The following is a 19,180-nucleotide window of genomic DNA, read 5'->3' as shown; positions in this document are numbered from 1 at the left end:
CACAGGATACAGATGTCTCATTGTAACTATAATATTCAGAGCTGGAAAGGAAGTAAAAAGTAGACAGCAGCGACGGGATCAGACCCGCGACCGTCTGGCCTAGGGGGTCACCCCGACTTTACACGGTGCAGAAATATTGTACAGAAGACATTATATAGCTGAACACTTTGTGGCAGAGGTAGCAAAACTGCTTAGAAGAAAAAAGTAACGTAGTTACCCATGGCAACCAATCAGGCCGCTTTGTGAAAGGCGGAAATGCATCGGTTGCTATGGGTAACTAGGCCAATTTTTCATTGTTTTTGTCTTGGAAAATATTGAAAAAAAAATTGGAATTTCAGAGATAAAAGGAATTTAACTGTATAACAAGAACCAATATTAAGAACCACTTAAAAAATATTTATTTCTATGCTTCTATAGTGCAGCACAGTCTATTAGGGAATAATGTAGAGGTTCTTGTGTATGCCTTGTGCTTACCTATTTTAGCTGATGTGGCAGGCATGGTGTTATTAGACATACTGATCCCTATTCCATTTCTAAAATGATTTCCTAATGCTGCCTACATTTCACATGAATCCTTTGGCTTTGCAGAGAGAGAGAGAGAGAGAGCGAGAGAGCGAGAGAGAGGGTGGGGGGGGGGTGGAGTCTGATCACTGCACCTGGTCATGTAATTAGGCTGCTGGTGCTGGAGGTCACCCAGGTGAACTGATTAGACTCATAAGTGGGTTGGGGTCAGTTCACATTATGTGCAGTTATGAGGTGTTTTCTTGTCCATATATAAGAATATGATTAGACCTATATTTGACCCACAATTTGAGGTGGTTTATAAAGATTTAAAGGGGTACTCCGCCCCTGGCATCTTATCCCCTATCCAAAGGATAGGGGATAAGATGTTAGATCGCGGCGGTGCCGCTGCTGGGGACCCCGGGGATCTACGGCACCCCGCCATCATTACAGAGTTCGCTCTGTGCGTATTGATGGGCGATACAGGGGCTGGAGCAGCGCAACGTCATGGCTCCGCCCCTCATGACATCACGGCCCGTCCCCCTTAATGCAAGTCTATGGCAGGGACCGCCACGCCCCCTCCCATAGACTTGTATTGACGGGGCGGGCCGTGACGTCACGAGGGCCGGAGCATCGTTACGTCACGGCTCCGCCCCTCGATCTGACATCTTACCCGGCGATCTGACATCTTATCCCCTATCCTTTGGATAAGGTGTCTAGGGGCGGAGTACCCCTTTAAAGTCTTTACATGTTGAATTGGTAACTGACTTTTGACATTTTTACCATGATTTGCACAATTGCGCTACCATTTGTGCAGTGATTATGAGAGCAACCATGGCAAGAACTGAAAATAATACAGTAAATAACGCAGTGTGTGAACACCGCCTCAGAGAAGGTGTATCATTATTATATATGATCACTTAGAGATAGCAGCAGCAGTATACAGATAAAGCTGGGAGGGGAGTTATATGACTACAGTACTATATATTCTGATCCCAGATAGCAGCAGTATACATATAGAGCTGGAGGGGAGGTGTATAACTATTATATATCCTTATCCAACAGAGATAGCAGCAGTATACAGATAGAGCTGAGAGGGGAGGTTATGAATACTATATATTCTGATCCCAAAGAGATAGCAGCTGTAAAAAGGAGGGGTTTGATGATTAAATCCAAACCCTTCAGGGTGTCTATATCAGTAGGGGGGCCAGATGGCGACGATTCCTCTGCTAGATCCATTATTCTGGTTTAAGGGGTACTCCGGCCCTAAGACATCATATACCTCCGCCCCCGTGTGATATCACGCCCCGCCCCCGCTATGCAAGTCTGGGAGGGGGCGTGACGGCACGACTCCGCCCCTGTGTGATGTCACTCCCCGCCACCGCTATGCAAGTCTATGGGAGGGGGGCGTGACGGACGTCACGCCCCCCTCCCATAGACTTGCATAGCGGGGGCGGGGGGTGACGTCATGATACTCCGGCCCTGTGGTCGGCACCCCGCAGTTTGTGAGCTGGCAGCGCGGCGTGCAGCTCAAAGAGGTGGGTGCTGAATGCAAGATTCCAGGGGTCCCCAGCGGCAGGACCCCCGCGGTCAGACATCTTATCCCCTATCCTTTGGATAGGGGATAAGATGTCTTAGGGCCGGAGTACCCCTCTAATGGACCCGTAATGTCAAGCAGTTTATCTTGGCACAGTCTAAAAGCACGGTCTATGCCTTTCTTTGGATTTTTTTTCCTGATTTTAATAGGAATTTTGTGGATATATATTAATACAGTATAATTACAATATAATGTGTATATATATATATATATATATATATATATATATCTTATCTGGACTGCTGAGCAGCAAGAAAGAGGAAGCTATTATAGGGGCAGGGACTTATATATACTTGGTCCTAATCTCATTGGTGATACAAGAAAACCAGCATGTTTGAGTTACCACGTTTTTTCAAGTTTTTTTTTCTCTCTATACATGTTTAACTATTTTGCTGCTGTTGACAGTAAAATAAAGATTTACGCATAATATGAAGCCTCCCTGTCTTGTTAGAAAATTATCATTATGTGTAAATAGTTTTCATGGTCGGTCGCGGTTGAGGCTATAATAACGCCATTCATTATAATACGACAGAACTGCCCACGTGTTATGTGAGAGCAATGGGGGGGGGGGGGGGATTTATCAAAACCTGTGTAGAGGAAGAGTGGTGCAGTTGCCCATAGCAACCAATCAGATCGCTTCTTTCATTTTTAAAGGCCTATGAAAAATGAAAGAAGCCATCTGATTGGGCAACAGCACCACACAGGTTTTGATAAATGTCCCCCAAAATGTCCGGTGAAGGGGAACGCTTGTCACACTGCCCAGATGTCTATGAACGAGATCACGTGACAACCAGATTATTGTTCAGGCCTGAAATCTTCTTGGTTGCTATGGGCAACACCTCATTGTCTGCAGTTGTTGACATAATAAAAGGGGCCGCCATGTTGAATAAATGAATTTAACCCCTTTACTCCCCAGAGCTGTGCATACTGCTTGCTGTAAGTATACAGATACTCGTGCTGTTGCGACGAAAACCACGACAAGCCCCTTTAGGCGGAGCAGACAGGAGCGTTCCGCCCCTGTCTACTCCGCCATCAGGGGTTTGTCGTGGTTTTCATCACAACAGCACGAGTCATGAACCTTGACTGACCCCATTATGAGTTATTTGGGTCCATCAGGTGCCATTTTAGGTTTGTCACATGACTGATATAAAAACCCGTGACTGACCCCCTTATACATTATTGGGTCCATCAGCCATTTTATGGGGTCTGCCATATGACTAATAGAAACCATAACTGACCCCATTATAAGTCATTGGGGCCTATCAGCCACCTTTTGGGGTCTGTCATTTCACTGAAACCATCACTGACCTCATGAGGTATTATTGGGGTCCGTCAGCCATTTTTAGTGGTCTGTCATGTGACTGATCGAAGCCTTTACAGACCATATTATAAGTTTTAGAGGGTCCCCTTTGGTGACATCCTTACAGAGCTTTTCCAGGAATATTTACCGATGGCCTATCCTTAGGATCAGTGAGATCCGACCATCTCCGTGATCCCTTCCTCGCTGTTCTGATCGGTTGGGGCCTTTCTTATACTACATTGATATGTATAGGCTGTTAATGAGATTTCATAGACATCCCAAAGTTAAAGTACAGGTCTTTGCTGCTGTTTTGTACATTTCTTGTCTGAGGATGAAGAGCAAGTGAGGAGAAAGTGAAGAGCGAGTGAGGAGAAAGTGAAGAGCAAGTGAGGAGCAACTGAGGAGCAAATGAGGAGCAAATGAAGAGAAAGTGAGGAGCAAGTGAGGAGAAAGTGAAGAGCAAGTGAGGAGCAACTGAGGAGAGTGAGGAGAAAGTGAAGAGCAAGTGAAGAGCAAGTGAGGAGCAACTGAGGAGCAAATGAAGAGAAAGTGAGGAGAAAGTGAGAAACAAGTGAGGAGCAAGTGAGGAGAAAGTGAGGAGAAAGTGATGAACAAGTGAGGAGCAAATGAAGAACAAGTGAGGAGAAAAGTGAGGAGCAAATGAGGAGAAAGTGAGAAAAAAGTGAGGAGCAAGTGAAGAGAAAGTGAGGAGTAACTGAGGAGCAAGTGAGGAGCAACTGAGGAGCAAGTGAAGAGAAAGTGAGGAGCAACTGAGGAGCAACTGAGAAGCAAGTGAGGAGAAAGTAAGATACAAGTGAGGAGCAAGTGAAGAGAAAGTGAGGAACAATTGAGGAGAAAATGAAGAGCAACTGAGGAGCAAGTGAGGAGAAACTGAGGAGCAAGTGATCAGAAACTGAGGAACAAGTGAGGAGCAAGTAAAGAGAAAGTGAGGAACATGTGAGGAGCAAGTGAAGAGTAAGTGAGAAACAATTGAGCAGGTGAGGAACATGTGAGGAGCAAGTGAAGAGTAAGTGAGAAACAATTGAGGAGCAGGTGAGGAACAGGTGAGCAGGTGAGGAGAAAGTGAGGAACAAGTGAGGAGAAAGTGAGGAACAAGTGAGGAGCAGGGGAGGAGCACATGAGAAACAAGTGAGGAGCAGATGAGGAGAAAGTAAGGAACAAGTAAGGAGCACATGAGAAACAAGTGAGGAGCAAGTTAGGAGCAAGTAAGGAACAAGTAAGGAGCACATGAGAAACAAGTGAGGAGCAGGTGAGGAGAAAATAATGAACACTTGAGAAGCAAATGAGGAGCAAATGAGGAATAAGTGAAGAACAAGTGAGGAGCAGGTGAGGAGTAATTTAGGAGCAGGTGAGGAGCAAGTGAGGAGCAGGCGAGGAGAAAGTGAGGAAAAAATGAAGAGCAAGTGAGGAACAAATGAGGAGTAATGGAGAGTCTACCATGACTGGTGATGAAGCTAAACGAAACTGAAGGGAGTGTGAATCATGGTGCGGCGCTCTGTAGCTCGTACCCGACTGCTCTTCACCCCCCTTCCTCTGGTGCGGGGGACATCATATTGAGGAGCTGACACCCGTTCTCTAGATTTTCGTGCAGTTTCGGTATAACTGCCATTTCCGTCTTGTTTCCTGTGTGAACCGCGTCATCTTATGTGATGAAGACTGTATGACAGACAGAGGCCGCAGTTCACGTTTTCTCCACCTCGGGTCGCCGCTGTTTATGTGGGCGCCTGCATGACTATTGGCACCTTTTTTATGGTATTTTACTGCATGGAATTTTTTTGTAGCTTTGGTGCATATATGTTGTAGATATAGCAATCGGCGGCCATATTACTTTATCCAGCATCTATGATGGGTGCAGAATTATAATTACCTTCCATGATCATACAGTACCAGCCACATTACCTCCCATCATACAGTACCAGCCACATTACCTCCCATCATACAGTACCAGCCACATTACCTCCCATCATACAGTACCAGCCACATTACCTCCATCATACAGTACCAGCCACATTACCTCCCATCATACAGTACCAGCCACATTACCTCCATCATACAGTACCAGCCACATTACCTCCCATCATACAGTACCAGCCACATTACCTCCATCATACAGTACCAGCCACATTACCTCCCATCATACAGTACCAGCCACATTACCTCCCATCATACAGTACCAGCCACATTACCTCCCATCATACAGTACCAGCCACATTACCTCCATCATACAGTACCAGCCACATTACCTCCCATCATACAGTACCAGCCACATTACCTCCATCATACAGTACCAGCCACATTATCTCCCATCATACAGTACCAGCCACATTACCTCCCATCATACAGTACCAGCCACATTACCTCCCATCATACAGTACCAGCCACATTACCTCCATCATACAGTACCAGCCACATTACCTCCCATCATAGAGTACCAGCCACATTACCTCCATCATACAGTACCAGCCACATTACCTCCCATCATACAGTACCAGCCACATTACCTCCCATCATACAGTACCAGCCACATTACCTCCCATCATACAGTACCAGCCACATTACCTCCCATCATACAGTACCATCCACATTACCTCCATCATACAGTACCAGCCACATTACCTCCATCATACAGTACCAGCCACATTACCTCCATCATACAGTACCAGCCACATTACCTCCCATCATACAGTACCAGCCACATTACCTCCATCATACAGTACCAGCCACATTACCTCCATCATACAGTACCAGCCACATTACCTCCCATCATACAGTACCAGCCACATTACCTCCATCATACAGTACCAGCCACATTACCTCCCATCATACAGTACCAGCCACATTACCTCCATCATACAGTACCAGCCACATTACCTCCCATCATACAGTACCAGCCACATTACCTCCCATCATACAGTACCAGCCACATTATCTCCCATCATACAGTACCAGCCACATTACCTCCCATCATATAGTACCAGCCACATTACCTCCATCGTACAGTAACAGCCACATTACCTCCATCGTACAGTACCAGCCCCATTACCTCCATCATACAGTACCGGCCACATTACCTCCATCATACAGTACCAGCCACATTACCTCCCATCATACAGTACCAGCCACATTACCTCCCATCATACAGTACCAGCCACATTACCTCCATCATACAGTACCAGCCACATTACCTCCATCATACAGTACCAGCCACATTACCTCCATCATACAGTACCAGCCACATTACCTCCATCATACAGTACCAGCCACATTATCTCCCATCATACAGTACCAGCCACATTACCTCCCATCATACAGTACCAGCCACATTACCTCCCATCATACAGTACCAGCCACATTACCTCCATCATACAGTACCAGCCACATTACCTCCATCATACAGTACCAGCCACATTACCTCATCATACAGTACCAGCCACATTACCTCCATCATACAGTACCAGCCACATTACCTCCATCATACAGTACCAGCCACATTACCTCCCATCATACAGTACCAGCCACATTACCTCCCATCATACAGTACCAGCCACATTACCTCCATCATACAGTACCAGCCACATTACCTCCCATCATACAGTACCAGCCACATTACCTCCCATCATACAGTACCAGCCACATTACCTCCCATCATACAGTACCAGCCACATTACCTCCATCATACAGTACCAGCCACATTACCTCCATCATACAGTACCAGCCACATTACCTCCCATCATACAGTACCAGCCACATTACCTCCGATCATACAGTACCAGCCACATTACCTCCATCATACAGTACCAGCCCCATTACCTCCATCATACAGTACCAGCCCCATTACCTCCATCATACAGTACCAGCCACATTACCTCCCATCATACAGTACCAGCCACATTATCTCCCATCATACAGTACCAGCCACATTACCTCCCATCATACAGTACCAGCCACATTACCTCCATCATACAGTACCAGCCACATTACCTCCGATCATACAGTACCAGCCACATTACCTCCCATCATACAGTACCGGCCACATTACCTCCCATCATACAGTACCGGCCACATTACCTCCATCATACAGTACCGGCCACATTACCTCCATCATACAGTACCGGCCACATTACCTCCATCATACAGTACCGGCCACATTACCTCCCATCATACAGTACCGGCCACATTACCTCCCATCATACAGTACCGGCCACATTACCTCCCATCATACAGTACCATCCACATTACCTCCCATCATACAGTACCAGCCACATTACCTCCCATCATACACTACCAGCCACATTACCTCCCATCATACACTACCAGCCACATTACCTCCCATCATACAGTACCAGCCACATTACCTCCCATCATACAGTACCAGCCACATTACCTCCCATCATACAGTACCAGCCACATTACCTCCATCATACAGTACCAGCCACATTACCTCCATCATACAGTACCAGCCACATTACCTCCATCATACAGTACCAGCCACATTACCTCCATCATACAGTACCAGCCACATTACCTCCATCATACAGTGTCAGTCACATTACCTCCCATCATACAGTACCAGCCACATTACCTCCATCATACAGTACCAGCCACATTACCTCCATCATACAGTACCAGCCACATTACCTCCATCATACAGTACCAGCCACATTACCTCCATCATACAGTACCAGCCACATTACCTCCATCATACAGTACCAGCCACATTACCTCCATCATACAGTACCAGCCACATTACCTCCATCATACAGTACCAGCCACATTACCTCCATCATACAGTACCAGCCACATTACCTCCATCATACAGTACCAGCCACATTACCTCCATCATACAGTACCAGCCACATTACCTCCATCATACAGTGCCATTGTCCTGTAATTCCTTCTGTCGGGGCTGCAGAACCTCATTGATCGGTCATTATGGGTAATAAAGTGGAGTTAATATAATTTCCACGATTACAGGAAGCAGAGAACGATCCTCACTGTAGTGACATAGAGATGGGAGACGTCAGGTACGCTGCCTCGGCCTCCATCACATCCTCACTTTTTATTACATATTTGTAGCCTGTGTGAAAGTTACAGTTTTGTCATTCACTGGCAGTGCCCGCCTGCCCACTATGGTACAATGACAGGCCCAATATGGTGTCGGACTAAAGAACCCAATGACCCAGCTCCCCAGGTTCCACTTGTCCGGTCCTGCACCATGTTTAGTCCTTGTGTTAGTCAGGGCATCTTATCGTCTCATCATTCTTTGCTTTGTAAATATTTGAGCGGTATGCAGCGCCTTACATATCACATTGTGTTTGTCTTTCTCCAGATTGGTGGATGACAGATGTGTGGTTCACCCAGAAGCCGGAGACCTGGCCAACCCGCCCAAAAAATTCAGAGGTAAGAATGGCGCCTGTATCTGATAAAAAGTTCATATTGCAAATATTTTACTATTATACTGACCCCTATGTACAAGAATATAACAACTGTATACAAGAATATAACTACTATAATCCTGCTCCTATATACAAGAATATAACTACTATAATACTGCTCCTATATATAAGGATATAACTACTATAATCCTGCTCCTATATACAAGAATATAACTACTATAATCCTGCTCCTATATACAAGAATATAACTACTATAATACTGCTACTTATATACAAGAATATAACTACTATAATACTGCTACTTATATACAAGAATATAACTACTATAATACTGCTCCTATATACAAGAATATAACTACTATAATACTGCTCCTATATACAAGAATATAACTACTATAATACTGCCTCCTATATACAAGAATATAACTACTATAATACTGCCTCCTATATACAAGAATATAACTACTATAATACTGCTCCTATATACAAGAATATAACTACTATAATACTGCTCCTATATACAAGAATATAACTACTATAATGCTGCTCCTATATACAAGAATATAACTACTATAATACTGCCCCTATATACAAGAATATAACTACTATAATACTGCCCCTATATACAAGAATATAACTACTATAATCCTGCTCCTATATACAAGAATATAACTACTATAATACTGCTACTTATATACAAGAATATAACTACTATAATACTGTTCCTATATACAAGATTATAACTACTATAATACTGCTCCTATATACAAGAATATAACTACTATAATACTGCTCCTATATACAAGAATATAACTACTATAATACTGCCCCTATATACAAGAATATAACTACTATAATACTGCCCCTATATACAAGAATATAACTACTATAATACTGCTCCCTATATACGAGAATATAACTACTATAATACTGCTCCTATATACAAGAATATAACTACTATAATACTGCTCCTATATACAAGAATATAACTACTATAATACTGCCTCCTATATACAAGAATATAACTACTATAATACTGCCTCCTATATACAAGAATATAACTACTATAATACTGCTCCTATATACAAGAATATAACTACTATAATACTGCTCCTATATACAAGAATATAACTACTATAATGCTGCTCCTATATACAAGAATATAACTACTATAATACTGCCCCTATATACAAGAATATAACTACTATAATACTGCCCCTATATACAAGAATATAACTACTATAATCCTGCTCCTATATACAAGAATATAACTACTATAATACTGCTCCTATATACAAGAATATAACTACTATAATACTGCCCCTATATACAAGAATATAACTACTATAATACTGCCCCTATATACAAGAATATAACTACTATAATACTGCTCCCTATATACGAGAATATAACTACTATAATACTGCTACTTATATACAAGAATATAACTATTATAATACTGCTCCTATATACAAGAATATAACTACTATAATACTGCTCCTATATACAAGAATATAACTACTATAATACTGCCCCTATATACAAGAATATAACTACTATAATACTGCTCCTATATACAAGAATATATCTACTATAATACTGCTCCTATATACAAGAATATAACTACTATAATACTGTTCCTATATACAAGACTATAACTACTATAATACTGCTCCTATATACACGAATATAACTACTATTATACTGCCCCTATATACAAGAATATATCTACTATAATACTGCTCCTATATACAAGAATATATCTACTATAATACTGCTCCCTATGTACAAGAATATAACTACTATAATACGATAGATCTTGTGGGGATTTTCATATTCACAAGATTAACTGGAATTGCCCAAAAAAAAAAAAAAACAAGCATTATTTAGCAGTATTGCTTGGAATGTTACGCGGTATTTGTCCATTGTTTGGTTGTCATGGAGATGAGAATGTTAGTAAATGAACGGTCCCAATGTTTGTACAGTGCGGTGCGTGTTATACAACGAGGTGCGGGAGGCTGAGGCCTCGTGTGACAGGTTTGCCTGAGGTATCGGGGGGGGGGGGGGGGGCACATACATTTGTGAGGTGGTCTAATGCAGTGTTTCCCAACCAGGGTGCCTCCAGCTGTTGCAAAACTACAACTCCCAGCATGCCCGGACAGCCGAAGGCTGTCCGGGCATGCTGGGAGTTGTAGTTTTGCAACAGCTGGAGGCACCCTGGTTGGGAAACACTGGTCTTATGTCAGAGTTGTGGTAGCGGCCATCTTTGTTTACAGGACACAGCACTGTTGGTCAGACGCTGTGTTGTGTTAACCCTTTGAGGCCCTCTCTTCTGTTCATCCGTCACAGTTGCTTATCTTGGAGTTACTCCTTCCTCTGACTTGTGAGTTATTGCTGTCAGCGTGTTCTCGCACGCCCGTGTGCACCTTACACGACCGGCCCGACTAGTAACCATCAACAAGACGCCAAACATGGAGACGGCAACCGGCAGATCACGTCATTAGCAACACCAGAAAGTCAAGAGGGCCGCTGACACCTCTTATTATTACCTCCTGGAGGATTTGGGGCTTCAAACCCAATACATTGTGTGACCTCCTGTAAGGTCAATGTACTCACTATTCTGCTGGTGAGGTCACTGTGTACATACATTACATTACTTATCCTGTACTGATCCTGAGTTATATCCTGTATTATACTCCAGAGCTGTGCTCACTATTCTGCTGGTGAGGTCACTGTGTACATACATTACATTACTTATCCTGTACTGATCCCGAGTTATATCCTGTATTATACTCCGGAGCTGTACTCACTATTCTGCTGGTGAGGTCACTGTGTACATACATTACATTACTTATCCTGTACTGATCCTGAGTTATATCCTGTATTATACTCCAGAGCTGTACTCACTATTCTGCTGGTGAGGTCACTGTGTACATACATTACATTACTTATCCTGTACTGATCCTGAGTTATATCCTGTATTATACTCCAGAGCTGTACTCACTATTCTGCTGGTAATGTAATTCAATATATGTACACCTAGTGATTGCAGCTTTGCAGTATAATACAGGATATAACTCAGGATCAGTACAGGATAAGTAATGTAATGTATGTACACAGTGACCTCACCAGCAGAATAGTGAGTGCAGCTCTGGAGTATAATACAGGATATAACTCCGGATCAGTACAGGATAAGTAATGTAATGTATGTAGACAGTGACCTCACCAGCAGAATAGTGAGTACAGCTCTGGAGTATAATACAGGATATAACTCAGGATCAGTAATGTAATGTATGTACACAGTGACCTCACCAGCAGAATAGTGAGTACAGCTCTGGAGTATAATACATGATATAACTCAGGATCAGTACAGGATAAGTAATGTAATGTATGTAGACAGTGACCTCACCAGCAGAATAGTGAGTACAGCTCTGGAGTATAATACAGGATATAACTCAGGATCAGTAATGTATGTACACAGTGACCTCACCAGCAGAATAGTGAGTACAGCTCTGGAGTATAATACAGGATATAACTCAGGATCAGTACAGGATAAGTAATGTAATGTATATACACAGTGACCTCACCAGCAGAATAGTGAGTACAGCTCTGGAGTATAATACAGGATATAACTCAGGATCAGTACAGGATAAGTAATGTAATGTATGTACACAGTGACCTCACCAGCAGAATAGTGAGTGCAGCTCTGGAGTATAATTATAGTTCTGACAAATGTTTTGCCCCCCTCCCCTCTTGTTTAGTCAGTTTCCCAGGTATGTTGTACAGGTGGGTTGTTCCTCAGTGTCTCTCTGTTATTGTAGACGCCCTGTACTCTATAATCCTCTGGTTTCTTCTTGTCTTTTTCGGTGCGGGGTCACAGTCTCTGGGATTCTTTGTGTGATTTATTTACTTTGTGCTTTTAGGTGAATTTGTTCAGATAAATAATTTGACACTTTCAGTAAATAGATTTCGGCGCTGTCACTCCGACTGATGGAGCGGAATGAAAACATGGAGAAGGCGGAGACGTCAGGAATCCATCGGCTACAAGACGTATCCGAGCCAGACATGGGTCATTGCTCCTTATCACCATACTGTACCACGTATCTCAGCTTCCGACCCCTTTAACTGTGATATGTAAACATTTTGGGGGAGATTTATCAAAACCTGCCCAGAGGAAAAGTTGCCCAGTTGCCCATAGCAACCAATCAGATCGCTGCTTTCATTTTGCAGAGGCCTTTTCAAAAATGAAAGAAGAGATCTGATTGGTTACTATGGGCAACTGGGCAACTTTTCCTCTCAACAGGTTTTGATCAATCTCCCCCTTTAAGTGGGAATTTTGACTTTTTATTGCTGATCTCAAATTTATGGGTTACCGAAGCCTCATGTGTTGAGCTTGGAGTCATTAGAAAGAAAACTGCAGTGTAAAGCATGGAGAACGGCAGGGAAGTACCTAGAGCCAGTGTAGTGTAGATATCGGACTACCTTAAAGGGGTCCTCCGCCCCTAGACATCTTATCCACTATCCAATGGGGATAAGATGTCAGATCGCGGGGGTCCCGCCGCTGGGGATCTACCAGGCTTCCGGAACCGCTGGAGGTCCTCAGGCTGAGACCATCTCGACCACGAGGACGGAGCATAGTGACGTCACGGCTCCGCCCCCGTGTGACGTCACGCTCCGCCCCCTCAATGCAAGTCTATTGGAGGGGCGTTACAGCTGTCACGCCTCCTCCCATAGGCTTTCATTGAGGGGGCGGAGCGTGATGTCACATGGGGCGGAGCCGTGACATCACTATGCTCCGTCCCCGTGATCGCCAGTAATCAGACCCGGAGTGAACATGCTCCGGGGACTCATTCTAACGGGGTGCAGCGTGGAAGATCACGGGGGTCCCCAGCAGCTGGACCCCCCGCGATCAGGCATCTTATCCCCTATCCTTTGGATAGGGGATAAGATGTCTAAGCGTCAGAGTACCCCTTTAAAGGGGTACTCCCCTGGAAAATATTTTTTTTTTAAATCAACTGGTGCCAAAATGTTTAATAGATTTGTAAATTACTTTTATTTAAAAATCTTAATCCTTAAAGTAATTATCAGCTGCTCTATGCTACAGAGGAAGTTATTTTCTTTTTGAATTTTTTTTTTCTGTCTGACCACAGTGCTCCCTGCTGACACCTCTGTCCATGTCAGGAACTGTCCAGAGTACAAGCAGATCCCCATAGCAAACATATGCTGCTCTGGACAGTTCCTGACATGGAAAGAGGTGACAGCAGAGAGCACTCAGTCAGACTGGAAAGAACTACAAAACTTCTTCTGGAGCATACAGCAGCTGATAGGTACTGGAAGGATTAAGATTTTTACATAGAAGTAATTTACAAATCTGTTTCTGGCACCAGTTGGTTTTTAAAAAACTAGTTTTCCACCGAAGTACAATAGACAGTGTGTGTGGTTATGTGTGAGCCCCTTATCATAGCTGAGCCCTAGTGAAGCAGACAGTTCCTGAGACAGACAGAGGTGTCAGCAGAGAGCACTGTGGTCACACAGAAAATACATTTTAAAAGAAAATAACTTTTTGTGGAGCATACAGCAGCTGATAAGTACTGTAAGGATTAAGTTTTTTTCATAGAAGTAATATACAAATCTGTTTAACTTTCTGGCACCAGTTGATTTAAAATAAAAAATAAAAAGTTTTTCACAGGATTACCCCTTTAAGCTGCTGCTCTGCCTTTCACCCTACTTTACAGTGCAGTTTTTCTTTTTATATTGACTAAAAGGAAGTCAATATAAAAATAAAAAAACTGCATTAAAGATGTACTCCTGTGAAAAACTAAATTTTTTTTTAAATCAACTGTTGCTAGAAAGTTAAGCAGATATGTAAATTACTTCTATTAAAAAAAAAAAAAAAAAAAAAAAAAATCTTGATCCTTCCAGTACTTTTTAGCAGCTGTATGCTACAGAGGAAATTCTGTTCTTTTTAAAAAAAAAAATGTTTTTCGACTTGTCCACAGTGCTCTCTGCTGACACCGGATGCCCGTATCAGGAACTGTCCCCAGAGCAGAAGAAAATCCCCATAGCAAACCTATCCTGCTCTGGACACTTCCTGACATGGACAGAGGTGTCAGCAGAGAGCACTGTGGACAAGACAAAAAAGAAATTGAAAAAGAAAAGAATTTCCTCTGTAGCACACAGCTGCTAAAAAGTACTGGAAGGGTAAAGATTTTTTTAATAGAAGTCATTTACGAATCTTTAACAACAAAGGCACGTACGTGCACTCACCGCTCAGCGGAGACAACTCGGCATCGGTGCAGGTTGATGGGCGCTCGGAGGCTACGCCGGCGGAAGGAGGCCGGAAGAAGGCCGGAAGAAGCGCGCACACACGTGTGAAACAGCCGGCGTAGCCTCCGAGCGCCCATCAAACTGTACCGATGCTGTGATCCAGCTTTCCGTGGACCGGACCCCCATGCCGAGTTGTCTCCGCTGAGCGGTGAGTGCACGCAAAAAAAAAATTCTACCGGAGTACCCCTTTAAAGTAGGAAGAGTTAGAACAGCTGCAGTGTAAAGCATGGGGGGAGAGACATAGAATCACAATGATCATAGAGCAGATGGAGACCCCAATAGATGATGCAGCTCTGAGTGCAGGGGACGAGCTGGGGGACCTCCCTATAGGAAACATTTCCTGGAATGGCTTCATTAAAGGGGTACTCCGGTGGAAAACATTTTTTTTTTTGCAGAGCTAAAAAGTAGTCAATATAAAAAGAGAAACTGCACTGTAAAGTATGGGGAAAGGCAGAGCAGAAGCTTAAGGGGGTACTCCGGTGGAAAACTTTTATTTATTTTTTTAATCCAGAAAGTTAAACAGATTCGTAAATTACTTCTATTCAAAAATCTTAATCCTCCCAGTGCTTATTAGCTGCTCAATACTACAGAGGAAATTCTTTTCTTTTTGAAACACAGAGCTCTCTGCTGACATCACGAGCACAGTGCTCTCTGCTGACATCTCTGTCCATTTTAAGAACTGTCCAGAGTAGGAGAAAATCAACATAGAAAACATATGCTGCTCTGGACAGTTCCTAAAATGGACAGAGATGTCAGCAGAGAGCATTGTGGTCATGATGTCAGCAGAGAGCTCTGTGTTCCAAAAAGAAAATAATTTCCTCTGTAGTATTCAGCAGCTAATAAGTACAGGAAGGATTAAGATTTTTTTTAATAGAAGTCATTTACAAATCTGTTTAACTTTCTGGCACCAGCTGATTTAAAAAAAAAAAAAAAAAAAGTTTTCTACCGGAGTACCCCTTTAAATTATTTATTTATTTTTCTTAAATCAACTGGTGCCAGAAAGTTAAACAGATTTGTAAATTGCTTCTACTGTATTTCTTAATCCTTTCAGTACTTATCTTAATCTTAATCCTTCCAGTACTTACGAGCTGCTGTATGCTCCACAGGAAGTTGTGTAGTTTTTTCCAGTCTGACCCCAGTGCTCTCTGCTGACACCTCTGTCCGTGTCAGGAACTGTCCAGAGTAAGAACCAAATCCCTATAGAAAACCTCTCTTGCTCTGGACAGTTCCTGACACGGACAGAGGTGTCAGCAGAGAGCACTGTGGTCAGTCTGGAACGAACTATACAACTTCCTCTGGAGCATTACAGCAGCTGATAAGTACTGGAAGGATTAAGATTTTTTAAATAGAAGTAATTTGCAAATCTGTTTAATTTTCTGGCACCAGTTGATTTAAAAAAATAAAATAAATAAAAATTCACCAGAGGACCCCTTTAAGGATTCATGATGTCAGATCTCCCTGCGGCACCGGGGCCTGGGTATGTGACCCGGGGATTGAACAGGTGTATACCGTATATACTCGAGTATAAGCCGACCCGAATATAAGCTGAGGCCCCTAATTTCACCCCAAAAACCCAGGAAAAGTTATTGACTCGACTATAAGCCTAGAGTGGGAAATACATCATCCCCCTGTCATCATCCCCCCATCATCCCCCCGTTCCGGGCTGTCCATTTTCACCGGGTGGGCCTCTTCTCCGCGCTTCGCGCCCGGCCCCGGAATAATGACGTTGCCTTGACGATGAAGCACAGGGACGTTGCGTCCCTGTGCGTTGTCGTCAAGGCAACGTCATTATTCCAGGGCCGGGCGCGAAGCGCGGAGAAGAGGCCCACCCGGTTAAGATGGACAGCCCGGAACGACTATCCCTCCCCACCGGACGGTCCCTGCAGCACAGTTGGCCCGGACCAGCTCACCCGAACGTCCCGCCGAGCGGAGGTGAATACAAAACTAAAGGGAGGAGGGGGGGCTGGATGATGACGTAGGCCTGGGCAGTGGTCTTCAATCTGCGGACCTCCAGATGTTTCAAAACTACAACTCCCAGCATGCCCGGACAGCCGATGGCTGTCCGGGCATGCTGGGAGTTGTAGTTTTGAAACATCTGGAGGTCCGCAGGTTGAAGACCACTGAGGGCGGAGAGTTCACTCGAGTATAAGCCGAGGGGGGTGTTTTCAGCATGAAAAATTGTGCTATAAAACTCGGCTTATACTCGAGTATATACGGTAATACAAATATCCTTTATCTAGATGCCGATACGGCGGCGGCTCCATTCAGGTGTTTATTCAGGATTAGGAGCGAACAATAGAATTATAAAGCATTTACTGGATGATAGGCTGCGCGGTGGACATTACACTTGTGTCAGGACAATTCCCGTCCTTTAGAGTGTAAGCTCTTGGGCCAGGACCTCACCAAGTATGAGTTTTCAATACTGTTTTCAATCCGTTTTTCTAACAAAAACCGTATGGCAAAAAAACTGATGGAACAGTATGGGAAAAAGTAAACCGTATGCGTTTTTTAAACTGTATACAGCGGTCCCTCAACATACGATGGTAATCCGTTCCAAATGGACCATCGCTTGTTGAAACCATCGCATGTTGAGGGATCCGTGCGATGTAAAGTATAGGACAGTGGTCTACAACCTGCGGACCTCCAGATGTTGCAAAACTACAACACCCAGCATGCCCGGACAGCCAACGGCTGTCCGGGCATGCTGGGTGTTGTAGTTTTGCAACATCTGGAGGTCCGCAGGTTGTAGACCACTGTTAGAGGAAGTTGTACTCACCTGTCCCCGCCACTCCGGACCGTCACTGCTCGTCACCGCTGCCCGGGATGTCGCCGTCCATCACTGTCGCCGCGTCCCCGGGGTGTCCCCGACGCTCCAGCAAGGCCTCTGCTTCCCCGGCATCCTCGCTCTCCGTCGCTGCCATCACGTCGCTACGCACGGCGCTACTATAGGATGACGGGACGGCGTACGCATGACGTGATGATGACGATGGAGAGCGCCGACGATGCAGGGGATCCCGAAGAGGACGAGCCGGAGCCCCGAGGACAGGTAAGTGATCGTCAGCGGACCACACGGGGCACCGTACACGGCTATCCGGTGGCAGCTGAAGCAGTCTGCGCTGCCGGATAGCCGTTTATGCGATGGCCCCGACATACAAAAGCATCGTATGTTGATGCTGCCTTCAACATGCGATCATGCAACGCGTTTCACAGATTATCTGCTTCATCAGGATGCCTGATGAAGCAGATAATCTGTGAAACGCATTGCATGATGGGTGATTAAAGTGGATTTTACCCTCCGAGTGTGTCCAGCGCCTCTTGATGTCCGCCACCTCCTTGTTTCTTTGTGCATCTGTTCGAAGGTGGACCGGCTGCCGGCATACTTACACACAAGCCCTTTTCCATTGTTACTAGAGATGAGCGAACTTACAGTAAATTCGATTCGTCACGAACTTCTCGGCTCGGCAGTTGATGACTTTTCCTGCATAAATTAGTTCAGCTTTCCGGTGCTCCGGTGGGCTGGAAAAGGTGGATACAGTCCTAGGAGACTAGGACTGTATCCCCCTTTTCCAGCCCACCGGAGCACCTGAAGGCTGAACTAATTTACGCAGGAAAAGTCATCAACTGCCGAGCCGAGAAGTTCGTGACGAATCGAATTTACTGTAAGTTCGCTCATCTCTAATTGGCGAGTGTAACATTCTGGGTGAGCATTGTAATTACCTCTGTTCACCCTTGTTTTTAGCGGTAATGCGCTAGGTAGCGCCCTCTCTATTCCCTTGCTGTTCAACATGCGATGGCCTCTGAGAGTGATCATATGTTGAAATGATCGTATGTTGAAATGATCGTATGTCGGGGGCCACTGTACTGTTTTTAAAAGTGCATACAGTTCCGTCAGTTTTTATAGAAAAAAACCCCATACGTTTTTGATAATATTGTCCATTTTTAGTGGGAGGGGTGTTGGGTGGGGACTTTAAAATGCAAATGCGCATGTGCAAAGTAAAAACCGTATACATGTGCGTTTCCCATTGACGTCCATGTTAA

General features: G+C 44.2%; 1 protein-coding gene across 7 annotated transcripts in view; it reads left to right on the top strand.

Annotated features, from left to right (window-relative positions):
• Window positions 1-19,180, top strand: part of ITPR2 (inositol 1,4,5-trisphosphate receptor type 2) — a 301,374-nt gene that overhangs the window by 47,062 nt on the left and 235,132 nt on the right. For 6 of the 7 annotated variants that reach the window (XM_056517619.1, XM_056517614.1, XM_056517618.1 and 3 more), the window contains exon 2: window positions 8,749-8,819. In XM_056517619.1, coding sequence (XP_056373594.1) covers window positions 8,749-8,819 — 71 coding nt within the window. Of the gene's footprint in view, window positions 1-8,399; window positions 8,444-8,748; window positions 8,820-19,180 lie in introns of those variants that run through there. The other variant, XM_056517617.1, reaches the window with a different exon arrangement.

The sequence above is a fragment of the Hyla sarda genome, chromosome 4 (genome assembly GCF_029499605.1).
Source record: "Hyla sarda isolate aHylSar1 chromosome 4, aHylSar1.hap1, whole genome shotgun sequence".
NCBI lineage: Eukaryota > Metazoa > Chordata > Amphibia > Anura > Hylidae > Hyla > Hyla sarda.
This window is presented reverse-complemented; position numbering and strand designations above follow the sequence as displayed.